Source organism: Gossypium arboreum, chromosome 13 (assembly GCF_025698485.1).
Source record: "Gossypium arboreum isolate Shixiya-1 chromosome 13, ASM2569848v2, whole genome shotgun sequence".
NCBI classification, from domain to species: Eukaryota; Viridiplantae; Streptophyta; class Magnoliopsida; order Malvales; family Malvaceae; genus Gossypium; species Gossypium arboreum.
Window position 1 is genome coordinate 6,659,731 of NC_069082.1, and position 18,348 is coordinate 6,678,078.

The 18,348-nt window shown below is 35.0% G+C and overlaps 1 protein-coding gene and 1 long non-coding RNA gene across 2 annotated transcripts; both read left to right on the forward strand.

The window, feature by feature from the left end:
* On the forward strand, positions 1–798 carry LOC108463451 (uncharacterized). The gene has a single exon (XM_017763389.2). It carries the CDS (start codon positions 186–188, stop codon positions 642–644), a length of 459 nt encoding a protein of 152 aa, XP_017618878.1. The 5' UTR covers positions 1–185; the 3' UTR covers positions 645–798.
* Positions 799–12,638: 11,840 nt separating this feature from the next.
* LOC128286893 (uncharacterized) lies at positions 12,639–15,896 on the forward strand. The gene is made up of 3 exons (XR_008277574.1): positions 12,639–12,946; positions 15,039–15,118; positions 15,695–15,896. It is a non-coding gene; the product is annotated as an uncharacterized LOC128286893 (long non-coding RNA).
* The last annotated feature ends 2,452 nt before the right edge of the window (positions 15,897–18,348 follow it).

Genomic DNA, 18,348 nt, shown 5'->3' on the forward strand with positions numbered 1-18,348 from the left:
CTTGCATTATTACTACTATAAACCATTGATTCGGCCCGTACCAAACCTCATAATAGCGCCAAGCATTCGCGCCATTCGATCAATTATACAAAACCCTTGAATCCACGAAGAATTGAAAGAATCCCAAAGGACCCGAACTGATTTTCTTTTCTTGGTTATATTCACTAGAAAATCCGTTTTAAAATATGGTGAAAGGGAAGCAGTACTGGCTGCTGAAAACGGAACCAGGGGAGTGGTCATGGGAAGACCAAGCCGCAAACGGAGGTGTAACCAAATGGGACGGTGTGAAGAACAAGCAAGCCCAGAAACACCTCAAGTCCATGAAGGTGGGCGATCTCTGTTTCTTCTACCACTCGGGCGCCACCGCTCGCCGCGTCGTGGGGGTGGTCAGCGTGGTTAAGGAATGGTACGCAGCGGAGGGCGGAGATAAAAACAGCGAGGTGGTGGTGGATGTGAAGGCGGTGGGGGAGATGAGGAGGCGAGTGGACTTAAAGGACATGAAACAGGATGGGGAGTTGAAAGGGTTTGTCATGTTTAGGCAGCCGAGGCTGTCGGTTTTGCCGGTGCCGGAGAAGGTTTGGGAGAAGATTTGTGAATTGGGTAATGGGTTCGAAGGGGACGGCATTGATATTGGCGACGATTAAGAGGTTTCAAGAATGTAGGTGTTTTGTTTTGTAAAGAGAAGCCCTTCTGTTGGGCTTTTTCTAGAAATGTATTTTGTTAATGAAAAGAAGGGTGCTTAGTAGTAATGTTTTGTTTATTGGTGAAGGAATTAAAGATGGGATTCATGTTTCCCTATATGCTCTTATACATGGCCAAATTTCCGCTTTAACCAACAATGTCGGAGCTTTAATGTTCTGTTTATGCGAGTTTACCAAGTAACTCTGACTGGCATTTTAGTGAACACTTACCATGAATTGCCTAAATCCTACATACGAAAGCAGGAACGACACCGTGGTTGCGCCATTTCTGTTCAAATACCTTTCGAAAAAACCCAAACCCAGGAAAAAGAGAGTTGCCCTGCCGTTGTTTCTAGTCTTCTTATTTTCATTTTATATTGCTTTTGCTCCTGGCTTTTTCCCCTAATCTAGGTTTTGGTGAATGTTCCCATCTTCTTTTACAGCACTTTATTTAAACCAACCAAACCCAAAACCCAATTCAATCTATTTCAATATAAATTTGACTCAATTTAATATCATTACGAAAATAGTTGGATTCGATTTAAACTTGAATTGATCTGAATTCAAATTAATTTGATTTTAAAAGGATTCAAATAAATAATCCAAAATAATTAGAATTTAAAATATTTAAACTTCAAAATAATCCAAACCTGTAGTGATCCAATCTAAATATAAAATCGAAAAACTCTAATATTAAAAATAATGTTAATAGTGAAACTAAAATTTAACACTTATTTTCACCAAAAAATTAATACTTATATCTTTCAAACTATTTGAAAAATCGAAGGGATCAAGAGCATCATCGGGCATAAGTCTCTCAATTTTTCTTTTGGAGATATAACCTAACTCTTACCTATTATAATAGTATGTAATAATGGATTAAATGGGGGTAATTGTATTAAGTAAATATAGATTATCATAATATGAGAGGACTAAAATCAACCAAATTTGAACTATTAAAGAGACTAAATTTTACATTTTCGAATGAATGAATTAGAATAAGCGAATTTGTCTAATGTTGAAATGAAAATTAAGTTTCACCTAAAAAACGGTATAACAAAAGTCTCGTTCAAATCCAAATAAAATCTTATCTTTAATAATAAAAATCTAAAAGTACTTATTGCTTCAACTTCTATCAAATTATTGTTGTTTTCGTAGATGTATCTTTTACCATCATTTGGCTTTCGTTAATTCAAACAATCTCGCATTGACACACTGATTTGAGTTGTTGCACAAGAATCTATCCACCAAGTGTGTCTAAATGCCAAAGTCAAATTAACCTCAAAACAAACAAAATTAAATAGTACATCTTTTGCGCCATAAGAGAAACATCCATCCTTAGTTGAATCCTTTTGTTATTTCTTTTACGGTGTTGTATCCGCAATTTTCTTTTTTTTCTTTATATACCACACTGAAATTAGATTTGTTAAAAATGCACCAATTTTAGTCTTTTCATTCTTGACAAATCTCTTTTTAGTGTTGGCCATGAATTCTTTAGTCATGGTAATCTTACTGGACATAATGTCCCTGAATATTTCAATGCATGAAAATCTATATATATTCGGCTCATGCTTTATTTAATAACCGTAATCAATAAACCTTAACCAATTAAATCACTTTTAATTTGAAATAACATTTTATAATAATAAATAAAAACATATAATTAATCGATTATATATGTGATGTCTATATTATCCGAATAAGATACAAACTTATGATTCAAAACTAATAAAAGCAAAGAATAGAAAGAAAAGGAAAAAAATTCCTCTTCTTTTTAATTTCTTCTCCTATAAAAAGGATGAATGTATTGGTCAAATATGGACGGTAATATATGAACTTTCATTCATGCAGTTTAATATTTTATTTTAATTTGATTTAATTTTATAAATTACTAATATTATTATTTATATAACATTATTTTATGATTATATATTATATATAAATAATTATATTTATTTAATATATAGAAATAATTGATATAATTTTTATTTTTAAATATATACAATTTAACCAAAATTAACTTTTTCATATATTATATTCTATAGAAAAATTGATATTATTAAGTTTCTTAAAAAAAAACATTTCCAATATCTTAAAAAGTTGAAGTCAAAATTTAACAAAAGAAAATTAAATTAATTGAAATGAAAGAACATTAATGAAGCAATTAGTAAGAATTTTTATGAATTGAAATAATAAAATTATAAAGTGTAGACACTGGCGAAATTAAAAAAATTCGGATAATTAGAATTAAATTATATATTTTATAATAATAAAATATAATGTCATCATTTTAATAATCTATATATTTATAATTTTAAAAGATTAAATTAAATATTTTATTATTTTTGTAATTTGACTATTATTAATTTAAAATTTATAAACTCCAAGTAACTTAAAAAGAAAAAATTGTTAAGGGAAAGCTCAACCAAGTGTGGACTGAATAAAGTAAAAAGATTCGGAATCTGTCCAATAGTCCATCAATGTCACATCCCCAACCATAAATTGCTGGAGACATCAGCCATGAAAGAACTACCATTCAAAGTCGAAAATATTTAATTAAAACGAGCATGAAATTTTGTAATATTTTAAGATAATAGCATATGCTCTAAAATGAGTTTAATCAATTTATAAATATAGATAAGTAGCGAATTGTAACACCCAAAAATTGGGCCTAAAAAGAATTGGATTTTGAGTCTAGGATTCAGATAGAAAAAACTTAAATAATTAAGAAATTTTAAATATTATCTTTTAAAGAAAAAATTTAAATTAAATTACTACTAGAAATTTTTATTATATTTATTATTACGGATAATTAGTATTATGAGATAAAATTATTGTTCTTAGAAAATATTATCAGATGTATGTTTGAAAATTTTATAAAAATTTTATTATTATTTCTTGTATTATTGATATTTGAAATTTTATTATTAGATATATTTATAAAATTATTATTATTATAATTATTATTATTAGATAGAAAAAAATTAAAAATAAAATATATATTTATAAAAGTATTGTTGTTTTGGTGTTTAAACTCTAGGAAAAAAATTGTTTTAATTTGGCCTCTTAAGGGAATCTGGGTAGTAGGCTTCATTAATAAAATAGGGCTGAGTTTTAGCACAAGCAGGCATCTGGCCCAGTGGCTAAGGGTGCTAGGAGGGCGTGGGAGGAGCCTGGATTCAAGGCGCGGCGTGCGCAATTTGGATTTTTTTTTTTTAATATGCGATCGCGGCTAGAATAAGGTTAAGAGGAGTTATGTATAATTTAACATAAAGAGCGCTGTGGTGTAGTGAAAAGAAGCGTCTTGGACATATGGAGAGGGTGCGAGTTCGATTTAACGCTGGGTGAATTTTGTTTTATTTTTAAAGTGGGCGAATCAAGGTAAGGTTTATAATGTATTGCACCATATATTAGTAAAGAAGGAAGCTGGTGTAGTGGCTGGCCGCTGGTGTGGGCGCAAGGCGACGGAGGTCTGGGTTTGAGTTGCGTCAAGATTTAAGGTTTGATTTTTGCACGTGGGAAGGTATTTGAATTGGACCGAAACACCTGCACCTTGATTGGAATTTGAATTAAAGTTACTATACGGGAAAGAATTTGGGTGTAATTCAAATTAAAATTTTGGCAAAATTAAGGAAGGAATTTTAATGAAATTCAAATTGGAAAGAGGTGGGTAAGTATTTAAGCCAACTATGGGTGTTAGTTGGGGAGTTTTTTGGCTAGTCTCTTGGATTTGAGTAAATTAGCCATTGTTGATTTTTGTTCCTTTGATTGTTTTTTTTCTTCAGTATATATTTGGGGTATTTTAGAATATTTCCTTTGGGTTTTGATATTTTCTCTTCTTCCATTTTCTTTCCTTCTTCTTTTATTTTATTTTTCTTTTCATCTACTTTCTCCTCTTCTTTTTCTTTTTTCCTCTATAGCCGAATCTTCCTATCATCTTGTACATCTCTATCTTTTATCAGTCGTTTCTAAACCTTTATAACCATTTGCCATAAAAAGCCGAAATCCCGAAAGCCTATATTTTCTTCTGTGCCGATTTTTCCTAGCCAAATCTTTTTACTTCTCTTCATCATTCTTGACCGATTCTCTCATCCTTTAAACCCAAGTTTCTGTCAACAAAGCCATTACAAAATCCTTATCTTTTCTTCATTGTTACAAAAAGCCGAAAACGCATAGCCATAGGGACACAACCGAATTTTAAGATCACTGAAGGCTCGACTTTTGTTATCATTTGAGGGCTTAGAACTGCATCAGAATCGAGTAGGAATTAAGGGGAATCGTTGACTGAAGGAATCGGTGGTAAGTCCTTCCAACATAGTCTTTATTTCGTATTTTAGAAAAAGCCGAAACCCCTAAAGGTTAGAGAGGCTGTCGATTTGGGTTTATAGCCCTAAGGGGTTGTGATAACTATTTTATCTTGATGATAGTGTGATCTAGAGGCTGCTGATTAAGGGCTTGGACAATGGGAACAAGTGGATCTAAATCTAGTCGCTAACTTCGGCAAAGGTAAGATTGCTAGTGCCTAAGGTGTTATTGGCCGAATCAGGTAAGGGATTAATATGTAGTTCGTTTCGGTAGTTAGATTAACGTGGTAGTAATATAATTGTAGGCAGTTCGTGCGTAGATCTCGTCAACGAATCGTCATAAAATAGGTGTGTAAACGACACCCACTCTTAGACTAGATCGGTAAAAGTCGAAAAGTCGACATTTGTGAACTTGTGAGCGTGCGAGCGCTCGTGAGGTGGTTTGGTTGTTAATTTTGGTAATCGCAAGTAGTATGATTGCAGAGTGCGCAATTCGTTCACTTCGGTATATTTGGGCTTAATGGGCTGAAAACGGGTTAGTGGGCTAACGGGCCCAATTCAGTAAAAACGCTCAATAAGTGCTTCTGTTAATGTGTTAATGGTTATAATATGTATGTAAACTCTAGAATAGTAAATTTTACTGAAATACCCCTAAGTATGAAAATTACCATTTTACCCCTAAGTGTAAAATGACCGTTATACCCCTAGGGTTAATTTTGACTGAAATGCATGATATTCTGATTATGTTTGTTATATGTCATGACATGTATATCTATTGCATGGGGTTGGGTTTTGTTATGGAGGAAGAACCCGTTCTGGTGGCTATGCCACATATTCTGATATAAGCGACTTTTGTCATGATTATAGTTAGTGCCAAGAATCAGGTGCTAACACTCGTAAGTGTAGGGATGGCGTGGTGATTTATTCCCCACAGAACCTGTAGGGATGGACGGAGGCAAGTGCGTGGTTGGATGGGTTTATCATGCATTAATCATATGAGACTGTATTGAAATGGGCCCAACTGTGCTGATATGGGCAAGGCCCAATATATCTCGACTTGTATAGGGCTACGGCCCAGATTAATACTGATATGGGCTAGGCCCAGTATATTCTGTTACTGTAAGGGGCTATGGCCCAGATTAATATTGATATGGGCTAAGGCCCAGTTAACACTAAATTCTGAATAGGGCTTATGTCCAGTAAAGCTTGAACTGATTTGGGCTTTGGTTGGGATACTTTACACACTGAGTTTTCCAAACTGTAACGCCACAATTTTTGGGAATCCTGTGAATGTTGGCATAAGTTTAATTATGTCAGTGGGCCTCTAGAAAGCCCAAACTTAAGATAGAACCCGACAATTTTAGTTAATTTTTGTTCCATAACAAAAAGGGGGTGAAATTATGAAATAGAACCTATGTGAAAATGTTTGAAAATGCTATAGGCTAAATTGAAGTGACCAAATAAATAGGAGTGCAAAATAGGAGGATTTGCATGACAAACCTCCCATTTTACATGAAGTGGCCACCATCATGTTGTTGTAGACAAAATGTACACTTGATATCCATAATTTATGGTACAAATTGATACAAATTGATAATAGGTTAGGTAAATGTTCCATGATAATGGGTTAGGTAAATGTTTCATGATAATAGGTTAGGTAAATGCTCCATGATAATGGGTTAGGTAAATGTTTCATGATAATGGGTTAGGTAAATGTTTCATGATAAGAATATCATGTCTTTTGTATTAAAGAATTAAATGGATGAAATATGAAGTTTTATTAAAAGAAAAGGGTGAAAAGAACAAAGTTTTGTCCATCTTTGTTCATCATAGCTGAAAGTTAGAGAAGAGAAAGAGAGGAGAAAGCTCTTGAGTATTTGGTCATTAGGAGGAGGAAAATTGAAGGTAAGTTCTTGGTACCTTGCTTCTATTTTGAGGTTCATGAGTTCTTCTTGATTCTACCTTAACTCTTGAAGTATATTTTGATTTTTAGTTGTGTTGTGAGCATTTGGTCATGAATTAAAATGAAGGAAATGGTTGTTGTTTCATGTTCTTTCGATGAAAATGGAAGATATGTGAAGTTGAGCCAAACAAATGAGCATGCATGTGCCTTAGATGTTAAAGGGAAAAAATCAGCTAACATGTTGTGCTTTAAAATGATGAAATGGAGATTATACTTAAGTAAAATCATAGATATGTGATGATTGATTGGTGATATACATGTTTAAATAACAAGCATGCAAGTTAGGTGTGAAAGAGTGATTTGGTAATAAATCTGCTTGGGACAGCAGCAATAACGTGACTTTGGAAAATCACCATAAATTGTGGGAGATGAATTAGAAGCTGAATAAATTATGTAATTAAAGCTTAATGAGTCTAGTTTCAAATGGAATAAACGAGAACATATTTTAAATTCTGTACAATGAGAAATTTGATTCGTAATGAAGAGTGGTCAGATTAGTCAAACAGTGAAACATGGGAAACTTTAAGAAAAATCTAGTATTGATTGGCTATACCAAAAATTCTGAAAATTTTATGGATAAAAGATATATGAGTCTATTTTCAGGGAAAATTAACGGTACTTGATTTGGAGTTTCGTAGCTCCAGTTATAAATGATTTAGTGACTGTTGCTCAGAAAGACAGCTTGCAGTGAAATTATGATTATGTGGTAAACATTGACAAAAATTTGTTAATGAGTTACTTATTGATTTCTTATAAGCTTACTATGATCTGTAGGTGTGGTTGACTGAATATTGTAAGGGGTTAATACGTAGTTCGTATTTGAATAGTTAGATTAACGTGTTAGTAATCCAATTGTAGGCGTTCGTGTGGATCTCGTCAAGATATCGTCGTAAATGTGTGTAACTAACACCCTCTTTCTTAGTCTAGATCGGCAAAAGTCGAAAAGTCAAATGTCAAAACCGGTATTTTGTAGATTTGCGAGTGTGCGAATGCTCGTGAGGTAAATCGATTAATGTTTTTGGTAAGCTGTAAAATTTGGACCGCAAAGTGCATGATTTCGTGTCTCGATATTTTTAGGCTTAATGGGCCAAAATTGGAATGATGGGCCAATCTGCCCAATTCGGTAAGAACCCTCGGTACTGATTCTCGTTAGTACGTGAAAAGTAGGAATATGCATGAAAACCCTAAAAGCAGCTAAATTACTATAATACCCCTATGTATGGAAAATTATCGTTATACCTCTAGGTGCAAAATTACCGAAATACCCCTAGGGTTAAATTGACCTAAATGCATGTTTGATGTTGTTATTTATGCATGCCATGTTGTTATTATCGATACATGGGATTGGGATATTGACGGAGGAAGTACTGAAAGTGGCTTGTCCACGATTGGAGGCTTTGCCTCAATTTATCGTTAATCGAGTAGCAAGGTCGCAATCGTGGAGTGTTAAATTTGGGTGGGTTGAGCTATTCCCACATGGAGTGTATGGTGGTAGGGTGGAGTGTAGTGGTTGATGGGTTGAGTAGTCTCCCAAATGGGCTTGCATATGTTATTGATGTTGCATGTATTTTGAAATGGGCCTATGGGCCATCTTCGTTATCTCAATAAAGGCTAAGGCCCGTTTATTATAATCTGAAAAGGGCTCGCCCAAGACCACTATTACCCAAATGGGCTTACATATGTTATTGATGTTGCATGTATTTTGAAATGGGCCTATGGGCCATACCGTTATCTGAATAAGGGCTAAGGCCCGCTTTATTATAATGAAAAGGGCTCGCCCAAGACCACTATTACCCAAATGGGCTTGCATATGTTATTGATGTTGCATGTATTTTGAAATGGGCCTATGGGCCATATCATTATCTGAATAAGGGCTAAGGCCCGTTTATTGTAATTTGAAAAGGGCTCGCCTAGTACCATTATTACTGAATGGGCTTAGCCCAATAGGCTTAAGTCGACTTGGGCTTTGAATGGGTTTTCCTTACACACCGAGTTTCCCCAAACTCACCCTTTTATTTTCATCCACGTAGAAATCTCCAACCATAGTGGGCTTGGAGTCGTGAGGGAATTCAGAGTGGCCACCCGCTCGAAAGTTTGATTTTCTTCCGTGAACTAGACATCTTTTAATTACGTTTGAGGTTTTGGGCTTTTAAATGTAATAAAGCCGCTTATTTATTTTTGATGGTTTTTATTATGTATTTCTAAGATAGGTAATACTTATTTTAACTGTTGAAATTAGATAGCTTTAGGGCGCGTTTTCAAAAACAACAGTTGATTTGAAAATAACACGACAACAAGCAAAGCTTCCGCAATGAAAGTATTTTCCAAAATTAATCACTTTTCCTAAAAATGACTTAATCGAATCGGTTTCCTAGAAATATCCATGACGTTAAGGTGTGGCAATGGCGGTATGCATGTCTAGGATTGGATCCAAAGGGAGGTTGGTACTTAAGCAGTCCGATGGACTCACCACCTCTTTTCCGGTTTCCTACCTGGTGCACAGCTTCCATTCACTTTAACCCTTAATGAATTAATCTTTTGAACATCAAGTACGATTTTCTAGACTTAGAATGAAATTTTTTTTTTTACGTTTTTGATGTGGCATCTTGGATCCCACCATAACTTCGGCGAGGTTTGGGGTGCTACATTTAGTGGTATCGAGCCTAGGTTGCAACAACTCTATTGTGGAATGGGTTTACAAAAACAAAGATTTTTGAAAACGAAAATTTTATAAAGAATGCAAAAAACTCAATTTTCAAAATTTAGATCTTTAGAAGGTGGCATTCCGAATCTCCGGCTCAAGTCTGTAAGTATTCTGAATTTTTCTGAATATTTTCCTAAATTATCTGTCTGTACTGAAACCCTATTAGGATACTCTAGATAGGATGATACTGAAACCATAGGAAAATCTGATAAGAGACTAAAACTGTAGCTAGACTTCGATTCTGCGAAACAAACTCTCAACTACTGTCTGATTCATAAAACATCTATAATAAACATTGGAATATTAATTGATGCATAAAAATTCGTAATCAATATAATACGATATGAGTACAAGAGGCCGTGGACGTAGCCGAGTAAGTACTCGAGCGAGATCTTCGTCTTGAGACATATGCTCATGGATGCACCGGTACCACCCGCAATAGAGGTAGAGTCTCATGACCGCGATACCGAGGATGATGCCCTATCACAGGCAATGCTTCGTGTTCTGGAAAGGGTTGCCGGAGCAAGTTCGGGCAACGAAATTCAGGGATCTATTTTTGAATGACTTTGGGACTAACGGAACGGAGATCTTTAAGGGTGTGTCTAGTATAGCCCCGAATGTGGCAGAATATTGGTTGGAGGCCACAGAACGGATTATGGACAACTTGGACTGCTCTGAGGAGATTGTGAGTGGGGTATCTGTACTAAGTCATTTGAGTCACTCGGTTAGGGTAGACAAACTGTATAGGGATGTACCCTTAGAAACTCAAGGTAAGATTTTCCTTGGAGATCTGATGGAGTTACCGTTCGGAGAGTTTGATCTTATTTTGGGAATGGACTAGCTTGTTAAGCATAAAGCGACTCTGGATTGTACTGCTAAACGAATGGTGTTAAGGACCACAAAGGATGAGGAGGTTATGGTGATAGGTGAGCGAAGGGATTATTTGTCCAATGTGGTGTCGGCATTAAGAGCCGAAAAGTGGATTCGGAAAGGTTGTGAGGTCTATTTGGCATTTGTAAGTTAGTTAGAAGAGGAGGGGCTGACAGTGGATAAGGTTAGGGCCGTAAAGGAGTTCCAAGATGTTTTTCCGGAGGAGCTTCCAGGATTGCCTCCGAACCTAGAAGTTGAGTTTGGAATAGATTTGTTGCCTGGAACGGCGCCCGTGTCCATCGCACCGTATAGGATGGCATCGAAGGAGTTAGTGGAGTTAAAGGCTCAAATTCAAGAGTTGTTGGATAGAGACTTTATTAGGCCAAGCGTGTCTCCATGGGGAGTACCGGTGCTATTCCCGAAAAAGAAGGATGGTAATGCGGATGTGATTGATTATCGCCATTGAACAAACCGACGATTAAGAATAAGTATCCACCGCCAAGGATTGATGATCTGTTCGACCAGCTTAGAGGAGCTTCTTTTTCCAAGATCGACCTTCGATCCGGATATCATCGATTAAGGGTCAAGGAGGCAGATATCCATAAGACGGCATTCAGGACTCGGTATGGTCATTACGAGTTTCGGTTATGCCATTTGACCGACGAACACTCTGCAGCGTTTATGGATCGATGAATTGTGTGTTCCAACCATTTTAGATCGGTTCGTAGTCGTCTTTATTGACGATATCCCGGTATATTTCAAACTGAAACGAAACATGATGAACATCTCCGTATAGTGCTGTAAGTATTAAGGGAGAAGGAACTCTTTACGAAGTTCAGCAAGTGTGAATTTTGGTTGAGGGAGGTAACCTTCTTAGGACATGTGGTCTCTGCTGAGGGGATTAAGGTGGACCCTCGGAAAATTGAAGCGATTTTGGAGTGGAAGCCGCCTAGGTCAGTGTCAGAAATACGGAGTTTTCTAGGACTAGTAGGATACTACAGAAGGTTTGTGGAAGGTTTTTCTGTGATGGCAGCACCTCTGACAAAACACATAAGGAAAGGAGTACCGTTTGTATGGACTAAGAAACAATGAAAGCTTTTGAGAAGTTGAAGAAAGTTCGATCAAGCACTGTGTTAATTCAAATGAGTCCTGGGAATGATTTTATTGTGTACAAGTGACGCATCACACGTGGGTTTGGGCTGCGTGTTAATGCAAGAGGATAAGGTGGTTGCATATGCATCACGATAGCTTAAGCCTCATGAGGGAAACTATTTGACTCATGATTTAGAGTTGGCGCGAGTGATATTTGCACTTAAGATTTGGAGACATTACTTGTACGGAGAAAGATGTATTATATACACCGACCATAAGAGTCTTAAGTATTTGTTGACTCGAAGGAGCTGAACCTTAGGCAAAGGAGATGGATTGAGTTGCTTAAGGATTATGACTGCTCGATCAAGTATCACCCAAGCAAGGCTAATGTGGTAGCCGATGCTCTAAGTCGTAGAGTCAGATTCGATTTGAGAGCAATGTTTGCTCGTCTCGAGTCTCAGATGATGATGGAAGTCTGTTGGTGAGTTGCAAGTGAGGCCAACTGGGTGGATCGATTAAGGAAAAACAGTTGAACGATGAGTCTTTGGTCGCTCGTTTTCAACAAGTTAAGGAAGGGGAAACTTGTGAGTTTGGGAGCCAGAAGAGACGATGCAACAGCAATACCCTCATCTGTTTGGATTAGGTAAATTTCGAGGATGAAATTTCTTTAAGGAGGGTAGAGTTGTAACACCCCAATTTTCGGGAATCCTGTGAATGTTGGCATAAGTTTAATTATGTCAGTGGGCCTCTAGAAAGCCCAAACTTAAGATAGAACCCGACAATTTTAGTTAATTTTTGTTCCATAACAAAAAGGGGGTGAAATTATGAAATAGAACCTATGTGAAAATGTTTGAAAATGCTATAGGCTAAATTGAAGTGACCAAATAAATAGGAGTGCAAAATAGGAGGATTTGCATGACAAACCTCCCATTTTACATGAAGTGGCCAGCCATCATGTTGTTGTAGACAAAATGTACACTTGATATCCATAATTTATGGTACAAATTGATACAAATTGATAATAGGTTAGGTAAATGTTCCATGATAATGGGTTAGGTAAATGTTTCATGATAATAGGTTAGGTAAATGTTCCATGATAATGGGTTAGGTAAATGTTTCATGATAATGGGTTAGGTAAATGTTTCATGATAAGAATATCATGTCTTTTGTATTAAAGAATTAAATGGATGAAATATGAAGTTTTATTAAAAGAAAAAGGGGTGAAAAGAACAAAGTTTTGTCCATCTTTGTTCATCATAGCTGAAAGTTAGAGAAGAGAAAAGAGAGGAGAAAGCTCTTGAGTATTTGGTCATTAGGAGGAGGAAAATTGAAGGTAAGTTCTTGGTACCTTGCTTCTATTTTGAGGTTCATGAGTTCTTCTTGATTCTACCTTAACTCTTGAAGTATATTTTGATTTTTAGTTGTGTTGTGAGCATTTGGTCATGAATTAAAATGAAGGAAATGGTTGTTGTTTCATGTTCTTTTGATGAAAAATGGAAGATATGTGAAGTTGAGCTAAACAAATGAGCATGCATGTGCCTTAGATGTTAAAAGGAAAAAATCAGCTAACATGTTGTGCTTTAAAATGATGAAATGGAGATTATACTTAAGTAAAATCATAGATATGTGATGATTGATTGGTGATATACATGTTTAAATAACAAGCATGCAAGTTAGGTGTGAAAGAGTGATTTGGTAATAAATCTGCTTGGGACAGCAGCAGTAACGTGACTTTGGAAAATCACCATAAATTGTGGGAGATGAATTAGAAGCTGAATAAATTATGTAATTAAAGCTTAATGAGTCTAGTTTCAAATGGAATAAACGAGAACATATTTTAAATTCTGTACAATGAGAAATTTGATTCGTAATGAAGAGTGGTCAGATTAGTCAAACAGTGAAACATGGGAAACTTTAAGAAAAATCTGGTATTGATTGGCCATACCAAAAATTCTGAAAATTTTATGGATAAAAGATATATGAGTCTATTTTCAGGAAAATTAACGGCACTTGATTTGGAGTTTCGTATCTCCAGTTATAAATGATTTAGTGACTGTTGCTCAGAAAGACAGCTTGCAGTGAAATTATGATTATGTGGTAAACATTGACAAAATTTGTTAATGAGTTGCTTATTGATTTCTTATAAGCTTACTATGATCTGTAGGTGTGGTTGACTGAATATTGTAAGGGGTTAATACGTAGTTCGTATTTGAATAGTTAGATTAACGTGTTAGTAATCCAATTGTAGGCAGTTCGTGTGTAGATCTAAATCAAGATATCGTCGCAAATGTGTGTAACTAACACCCTCTTTCTTAGTCTAGATCGGCAAAAGTCGAAAAGTCGAAATCAAAACCGGTATTTTGTAGATTTGCGAGTGTGCGAATGCTCGTGAGGTAAATCGATTAATGTTTTTGGTAAGCTGCAAAATTTGACTGCAAAGTGCATGATTTACGTGCCTCGATATTTTTGGGCTTAATGGGCCAAAATTGAATGATGGGCCAATCAGGCCCAATTCGGTAAGAACCCTCGGTACTGATTACGTTAGTACGTGAAAAGTAGGAATATGCATGAAAACCCTAAAAGCAGCTAAATTACTATAATACCTCTATGTATGGAAAATTATTGTTATACCCCTAGGTGCAAAATTACCGAAATACCCCTAGGGTTAAATTGACCTAAATGCATGTTTGATTGTTGTTATTTCTGCATGCCATATTGTTATTATCGATACATGGGATTGGGATATTGACGGAGGAAGTCTTGAAAGTGGCTTGTGCGTCTTGGAGGCTTTGCCTCAATTTATCGATAATCGAAAGCACAAGGTGCAGAATGTGGAGTGTTAAATGGGTGGGTTGAGCTATTCCCACATGGAGTGTATGGTGGTAGGGTGGAGTGTAGTGGTTGGTGGGTTGAGTAGTCTCCCAAATGGGCTTGCATATGTTATTGATGTTGCATGTATTTTGAAATGGGCCTATGGGCCCATTGTCATCTGAATAAGGGCTAAGGCCCGGTTTATTATGTCTGAAAAGGGCTCGCCCAAGACCACTATTACCCAAATGGGCTTGCATATGTTATTGATGTTGCATGTATTTTGAAATGGGCCTATGGGCCATCATTATCTGAATAAGGGCAAGGCCCGGTTTATTGTAATCTGAAAAGGGCTCGCCCAAGATCATTATTACCCAAATGGGCTTGCATATGTTATTGATGTTGCATGTATTTTGAAATGGGCCTATGGGCCATCATCATTATCTGAATAAGGGCTAAGGCCCGATTTATTGTAATTTGAAAAGGGCTCTGGCCTAGTACCACTGTTACCTGAATGGGCTTAGGCCCAATAGGCTTGAGCTGACTTGGGCTTTGAATGGGTTTTCCTTACACACTGAGTTTCCCCAAACTCACCCCTTTTATTTTCATCCACGCAGGAAATCCCCAACCATAGTGGGCTTGGAGCTGTGAGGGAATTCGGAGTGGCCACCCGTTCTGAAAGTTTGATTTTCTTCTGGTGAACTAGACATCTTTTTAATTACGTTTGAGGTTTTGGGCTTTTAAATGTAATAAAGCCACTTATTTATTTTTGATGGTTTTTATTATGTATTACCAAGATAGGTAATACTTATTTTAACTGTTGAAATTAGATAGCTTTAGGGCGCGTTTTCAAAAACAACAGTTGATTTGAAAATAACACGACAACAAGCAAAGCTTCCGCAATGAAAGTATTTTCCAAAATTAATCACTTTTCCTAAAAATGACTTAATCGAATCGGTTTCCTAGAAATATCCATGACGTTAAGGTGTGGCAATGGCGGTATGCATGTCTAGGATTGGATCTGAAGGGAGGTTGGTACTTAAGCAGTCCGATGGACTCACCACCTCTTTTCCGGTTTCTACCTGGTGCACAGCTTCCATTCACTTTAACCCTTAATGAATTAATCTTTTGAACATCAAGTACGATTTTCTAGACTTAGAATGAAATTTTTTTTTTTTTACGTTTTTGATGTGGCATGCTGGATCCGGCCATAACTTCTGGGCCGGGTTTGGGGTGCTACACAAACTCACCCCCCTTTTTCCCATCTTTGCAGGTGAGCCTTAGATCGATGGACTTGGAGCTGGGCGGGATTCAGAGTGGCCACGAAGATTAAGTTTTGTTTCTTTAAAATAAGTTTCGCATTTATTATTTTGATTATTTTTATTCTGGTTAAAGTTGTAATAAGGCCGCTCTTTTGATTATTTTTAATATTTTGGGTTATTAAATTGGTTAGCTCTAGGGCGCGTTTTATAAAAGTTACTTATTTTTAAAATATCAAGATAACCGAGCAAAGCTTCCGCAACGTAAATGTTTTCAAAGGAAATAAATAATTTAAATAGACTTAAACTTAATTTGTTGTTCGTGGACAAGTAATAAGCTTAAAGTGTGGCAATGGATGTATGCATGTCTAGGATTGGATCATGGAAGAGCTAGGTACTTAAGCAGTCTAATTGACTCACCTCCTCTTTTCTTGAATCCTACCTGGTGCGTAGTATTCATTCACTTTAAGCCATGACAAAGAAGGTTTGATTTTTTTTCGATACTTAACTGTTTTTTTTAAAATAACATGTTTCTGCCACTACAAAGGTTTACAAGTTTTCAAAGTTTCCCATAAGATTTTACAAGGTTGTTAACAATGCTTTGATTATTACAATGAATCACGTTTTGGAAAAAAAAATAAGGCTAAGGTTTTATTCAAGTTTAAACGGTAAAAGTTTCTAAACATCAAGAAGGGTTTTCAATGAAAACATGTTTTTCGAAAAACACTTCAATGTGACACGCCGGATTCGGTCGTAACGTCTGGGCCGGGTTTGGGGTGTTACACGAATTGTCATGAATATTATTGTTAATATTGGAGAATATAATTTTGAGTGTTATGAAGCGCATTATTTTCTTATTTATAGGTTAAGGAGGAATTAAAGCATATTATTTTCTTATTTATAGGTTAAAGAGGAACTATGCATACTTTTAGACATTTTGTTAAAAGAATAGATATGATTAGAATTTATAATGATATTTAAAATTCATATTTTAAAATAAATTGATGGTGGGTTTGGATGAGCGGTGGAGTGCGGTACAGTGCGTTTAGTTTATTTTTTGTCTCGCGCTACAGTATCTAATCACATCATCATCGCTGTTTTTACACAAACCGCAAGTAAACGCACCATCCCATCCAAATCCACCCGGAGATGAATAGACATCAAATATATTAATATTATATAAATTTAAATTCTTAATGTTTTTATTTAAAAACTTAAGTTGAATAATTAAATTTAGAATAATTTCCATTAAAATTTTAAATCTAGAATTGATAAAATTGAATTTAAATTTTAAATTAACGTTCTAAATTAATCTAATTCAAAACAAATTCTAAATTAATGTAATCCAAAATTTGAAGTATTTCCAGCATTGAATTCAAAGTCAAGTTTGATACAAATGCTGACATGAATTTGTTGTGCATTTTTGTAAAGGTTTCTTTTGAAGAATTAGATGTTGAGATTTTTTTGACTTTAATTTTAATAATTGTGGTATGAATTTTCTGAATTAAATTTTGGATTCAAAGTATAATTTACGTAATATATAATAATTATATTAAATTTATGGATAAATTATATTCATGGTTATTCTAAAATAGGATTTATTTTAAACCTTACGTGTTAGCCTAATAATTAAGGTATTTACCACTCTAAGGCTTAGTTTGGATGGGCGGTGTGTTTATCTCCGGTGAGGTTAAAAACAGCGGTGGCGGTGAGATTGGTTACTGTAGCGGTGAGATTGGATACTGTAACAGTGAGATTAGAAACAGCGGTGGAGTGTGTGTTTGGATTCAAAAGCAGCTGTAGTGGTGAGGTGAAAATAAAAAATAACTATTAAGGACATCAAATTAGAATTGATATATAATAGAAGTTTTAAATTATTTTACTTATATAAAATTATTAAAATATGTGAATTTATAAATTCATTTAATAAAATATTAAAATGTATCTTCCAATATTTTATAATAAATATTTTAATGAATTATATAATCAATTTAAATTATTTATTAGATAAAATGATAATAATTTTAATTTTTATAGTTAAATATTCTTTTATAACAATGATAAATATTATTTTATAAATAGTAACATTATACTTGGATCAAATTTTAAAGTATCTAAATGAATGATTTTCAATAAAAAAATATAGTAACATAAGACATAAGAAGTTTCATTATTACTAGAAATTAGGTTATGATACAAAATTATTTTTACAAATATTGATTCATTAAACTATTTGCAATTGTTTCCCTTAACATTGCAATTTCAAAGTCACTTTTACTGTTAGAAGAACTCGATTCACCTCTATCAAAATGGCCTGAAGAGATTGGCATGTCGGGTATATTCTCAAATTGTCGAAAATCCTCATCATTTGACCAAGCATGTCTTCGAATGTAATTGTGCAAAACCATTGCTGCAATAACTATTAAAACTTGCTTGTCGAATGAATAGCTTGGAATATCTATTAATATTGGCCATTTTTTTTCCACACTCCAAATGTTCGTTCAATCACAAAGCGTAACGAAGAATGGGCATGATTAAAAAATTTTTTTTTTCCAGATGCTCGATGATTACCTCAGTGAAAGTTAGGTAAATGATATCGTTCCCCCTATATGGACCTAGAAAACCTGCCATTTGTGGATATCCTAAATCCACAAGATAATATTTTCCT

Excerpts from the sequence above, each read along its gene's own strand:
- LOC108463451 (XM_017763389.2), top strand. The coding sequence starts at position 186 with ATGGTGAAAGGGAAGCAGTACTGGCTGCTGAAAACGGAACCAGGGGAG.